The sequence below is a fragment of the Alnus glutinosa genome, chromosome 3, assembly GCF_958979055.1.
Source record: "Alnus glutinosa chromosome 3, dhAlnGlut1.1, whole genome shotgun sequence".
In the NCBI taxonomy this organism is placed as follows: Eukaryota; Viridiplantae; Streptophyta; class Magnoliopsida; order Fagales; family Betulaceae; genus Alnus; species Alnus glutinosa.
Window position 1 is genome coordinate 26,120,736 of NC_084888.1, and position 4,821 is coordinate 26,125,556.

Below are 4,821 nucleotides of genomic sequence, written 5' to 3' on the forward strand. Positions count from 1 at the left end.
CAAAATAGCACAGAGGATGGCTCTGATACCACATGTTAGAAATAATCAACATATTATTTAATCTAACATGCGCAGCGGAAAACGAATAAACAGGATTCAGGCTTACCTCTAGCCATGTTTGCTCAAGCGTCTCCACGATCTATCTGAAGAACAAGAAAGATTATTTGAGGGATCTTCTAACCTATGCCTATTGCTTGATGGCTGTACTGATGGTGTACACAGGCACTCTATTTATAGGCTAAGTTAGGGACCCTCAAAATGGTAAACACCGTATTTGTTTCCTTCTATCAAGGAAACAATATCGTTAATTGATTTTAAAATCAATTAACCGATTCCATATTTACGGTAATCTAAATTAATAGAAATAACCATAATACCGATTCCATATTTACGGTAATCTAAATTAATGGAAATATCCATAATGCCGTATATGTTTATTGAAAAAATAATAAACATAGTAAATACCGTAAATGTGATATAAAGGCCACAACCAAAAAGGAATAATATATTACAAATGTGTCATATATATAGGATGAGAATGCTGAGAGATGGACGGCAGAAAATGCCTAATAGCATTTCTCTCCCAAAAAATGTTCTTTTAATGGGAAAAAGCGTGTATCATATATATTCCTGTCTTTATGATAACATATTCCATAATCTAATGCTTTTCATGGGATAAAACTCTTAAAAAGAGCTCATTCAATTGCCTTACTGCATGCAACTAGGAGAGCATCGTGGGTCCCTGTTGACATGCCATGTAACTGGGTTTACCAGGTAGAATGGGACAGTGGTTGAGAGTAACATCAAGAAAATCTTAGCTAGGTAACATAAAGCTTATCTAAAAGGAAGACAAGAATCTTGCTTAAAGGCTTAAAGCCATGGCATGCAGATAGGAGTGCTGGGGGAGACAGTTGTGCATATAATGCTTTTGCTAGCTATACTTTCTAAACATACAGTCATACACATGCATGAGATCGAGGTCAATGGAGGGAATCCAAGGCCAAATGCGTTTTAGATAAACTATTCTCATTCCTCCCGATCTGCCATTCAATTTGATGATGTAGGGATGATCACCCGGCCATAACAAGTTTGGTCATTTTCACACTTGATTAATTATTCCCCATATATATATATATTAGGTTATTGAAAAGAGAAACAATGCAACGCATTCTATATATAGAGTGGGGGCTGGGGACAGAACAAATTATTCATTCAACTTTTCTTGCTTTGTCTTTTCGATCTTTGTCCTCCATCGTATTTTCACCCTAACGAGACAATACTTCCGTATATATGATCAGTTTTCCATTTCAAATTTCTACACAATTTGTAATCTTTTCCCCAATTTTTCAATTTGTTTGATGTACCCTATAAATCTACCACTAAATTTACAATGTTCTCCACAATCCTTCAATTTGTTTAATATACCATACCAATTTACCACTCAATTATTTGCAATGTACGTCTTACCTCCCGTTAAGAATTGATGTTAAGTCAGACAGCAAGCGCATCACGTGACCTCCACGTGATATAAAATGTCCATTGTGCCATATATATATATATAAACTTGTTGGGAGGTGACCCTATGCTTTCTTTTTCCCTTTTTTGGTTTTTTGGTGTTTGTTGTTGTTATTGTTGTTGTTGTTGAAGAATCTTATGCACGGTATTGTCATTTTGATTCGCATGAAATGTTCATTCTACCTCTTCCGTTAGGAAATCCTAACAAAAGGGAGGCATTGCAAATTTACAACCTACGTGGTAGATTGGTAAGGGTACGTTAATAAATTGAAAGATTGAAAAAACATTGCAAATAAGGTGATAGATTAAAGGGGTTAATGCAATTTCCTCAAAATTATACTTCACATGAATAGACCTCCGAGGAGAGTGTTGGACAATATCCATCAATCATATAGAAAAACTACCATGCATATACATGGGAAGATAAATATTTTCTTGTATTCTCCTATACATAATTTCCCATCTTTCCATTTTGAAAATCAAACTATATAATCTATAAGATCCACACGTATAGGTCCAGCGAGAGTCTTACAAATCTAATGTTTAATTTCAAAATGGAAAGAGGAGAGTAGGACCCAAATATACTAAATAGCATGCATGTCCCACATGAGAAAACCATCTATGCACCGAAAACAATTTCTCTCATTAATCATAACCCTAAGCTAGAGCAGAGTTTAAAAGCCTCTGCAACCAACCAACATAACATGTTTCCAAACAAGGAAAGTAATTTCTTTTAAGAACAAGTAAACCCACACAAGAAATTTTCCCAACCGAATCTTGACCTTTATTATTCTTTGGGATTTGTTAAACATAAAGCTCCGGACTAGAGAAATGAAACTGAACTATTTTACGTTTTAAATTTAATTTTGTTGCATTTAACATGCACATATAAACAGAGAAAAATGAATGGTTCAAGCGCAGTCAAAAAGGATAAAAATTTTCTCCAATTCAAATGAATTAAAAAGTATCCGGTTAGTATAGTGTGCTCTTCAAATTACACTAACCGAATACTCTCCCGCCCGTTCAAATCCAAATCCCTGTCAAAATGTTTCTTTGACCACTCCATTAAAGCAGCCTTCCCATCACACTATGAGAGAGAGAGAGAGAGAGAGAGAGAGAGTCTTTATGAAGTTGTGCATCATTTTCCACTCATGAAATTAAAAGAGATAGAAATAAATTCCATAGTAAAAGGAAAAAAGAAAAAGAAAAAACAAAAACAAAAACAAAAACGGTGACCATACAATAAATAAACACAAAAGATATGGTAGATATATAATTATATATATATATAGCTCAAAACACTCCCAGCCTCCATGTGAAGCACAAGAACCCCCTCGCAGTCCAAAGAAATAATGAAGCAGGAAAACTAGTGATACGCACGCTCTCTCTTGCCTGCAAATAAAGCCAATGAATATTATTGAATCTTGTCAGTCTTAGCAAAATTACTGGAGAATTACCCATTAATTAATTATAATTATGTCACTAAACTACATGGTACTGACCCAAAATTGGATAAGACGGTAATTTAGTAGGAGTCCCTCGGGGCATTGCATCTGAAACATTCCATTCTGCTGGCGAAGTTGTGTTCGTTGCATCCCGACCTGCCCAATCAAAACAATATTATTCAATTCATTATTTCAATATTACAAGTAGATTACAATTAATAATATTATATGCTAATTAATTGTTAACGGTTAACTGGTTAAGCATGCCATTAATCCTTTAATTTAATTAACTTGTTGTAAAAGCAGCAGTCAAAGATACTAGTGGAATAATATATATATTGGTCAAGGCCAAAATTAAAGCAAAGTTTGTAAACACCTGGTGCAAATCCAATCACCAGATTTCCATCCAGGTCGGCTACCACCACCACCACCACCATTTCCACCGGCACTGACACCAAAACCTCTGGAGCGTGAAATGTCACTAGTACTGTCGTAGCCCCCAGCTAAGTCATCCTTAAACGCACCACACTTGAAGCAGCTGGAACGGCTAGCAAAGTTGTGGGCCCCACAGTTTCCTGCGGCGCAGTACCAGTCGCCCGGGCGGACGTCCGACCCCGTGAATGATCCGTAGGTCGACGATCCACCTCTCCCACCAAAGCCCCCAAAGTCACCTCTGTCACCGGACTTAGGATCCCCGCAACGTTGGCACGAGTCACGCCTCTGGAAGTTGAGGTGCTGGCATGACCTGCAGCTCCAATCTCCTGGCCTGCTCATCTTTTCTGCACCCAATTAATTAATCTCAATAATTAATTCAAAACCATATTAAAATTAAACAAAAAAATTCCACATTTTGTTTTTCAGTTTAATTAAACGTGTAATTACATGTTAAGTACTTTTAGAGTTTGGGCCACGCGTAACGTTAAAATATAATTAACTCTCTTTGAAGAATAGTAAAATAGCCAAATGAATGGAATAGTACTTAAAAGAGAGAGACGAAAAAAAAAAAAAAATATGACTTGATCTGCATTAAAATATGTGGCGTCCAAGTAAATATAGTTCACTAGCTAACCCTTAAAATAATATAAAGTAATATTATTTAGTAAAATAACTTGATGAAGTGATGATTGTGAAGATCGGTCATTAGATTAACATTTGTAAAAAATAGTAATTAAAACATGATTTTTACTGTCACGTTATTTCAATTGTATGATCGACAGTTATCCTGCAGTTTATTAAAAAAAAATATTACTCAAATACTACTTAAAGAAAAAATTAATAACGTTACGGTACTACATATAATAGCCGGAGGAGCTAACTAGCTAGCTAGCTGAAAACAAGTTTCTTTTTAAAACAAAGAATATATTGTTAAATAAGAAGAAGAAGCAAATCAAGATTGAGAAGGAAAATGAGGTAATTAAAGATATGAAAGAACGAATTGAACCTGATAAAGAAAATGTGAGTTGAAATATTATGAGAAGGTGAAGAATGGGGTTGGTGAAGGAATGTATGAATATGGGGGTATTTATATAGGAGATTAGGCAAGAGATAAAGGGAATAAATGGAGGGCCGTGTACAACTACTTTTTGGTGCTCTCAACTGGCAACCTTGATAAATGGGAATCAAGAAAATCTAAAGGAGATAAAAAAGAGAAAAAGAAAACATTCCGGCTACGATTCCAAAGGATACTTTGAATTTTGAATATTTGCTTTGGCTACAGTACAATAACACCTTCTTTTAGGGTTTCTAAACGTACTGCATGCATGTAGACAGTACTTTCAAACATGGAGTTACAATAATATCATCAGTGCTGCTCTTCTTTACATGATTTTCTTCCATCTTCTTTCCTTTCTTTTTCTTTTTC

General features: G+C 35.2%; 1 protein-coding gene across 1 annotated transcript; it reads right to left on the minus strand.

The window, feature by feature from the left end:
* Positions 1-2,637: 2,637 nt before the first annotated feature.
* On the minus strand, positions 2,638-4,522 carry LOC133864491 (uncharacterized). The gene is made up of 4 exons (XM_062300841.1): positions 4,402-4,522; positions 3,337-3,739; positions 3,018-3,116; positions 2,638-2,907 (listed from the first exon to the last, which is right to left on the minus strand). The coding sequence occupies exons 2-3, from the start codon at positions 3,732-3,734 to the stop codon at positions 3,041-3,043; spliced, it is 474 nt and encodes a 157-aa protein (XP_062156825.1). The 5' UTR covers positions 3,735-3,739; positions 4,402-4,522; the 3' UTR covers positions 2,638-2,907; positions 3,018-3,040.
* Between the last annotated feature and the right edge of the window lie 299 nt (positions 4,523-4,821).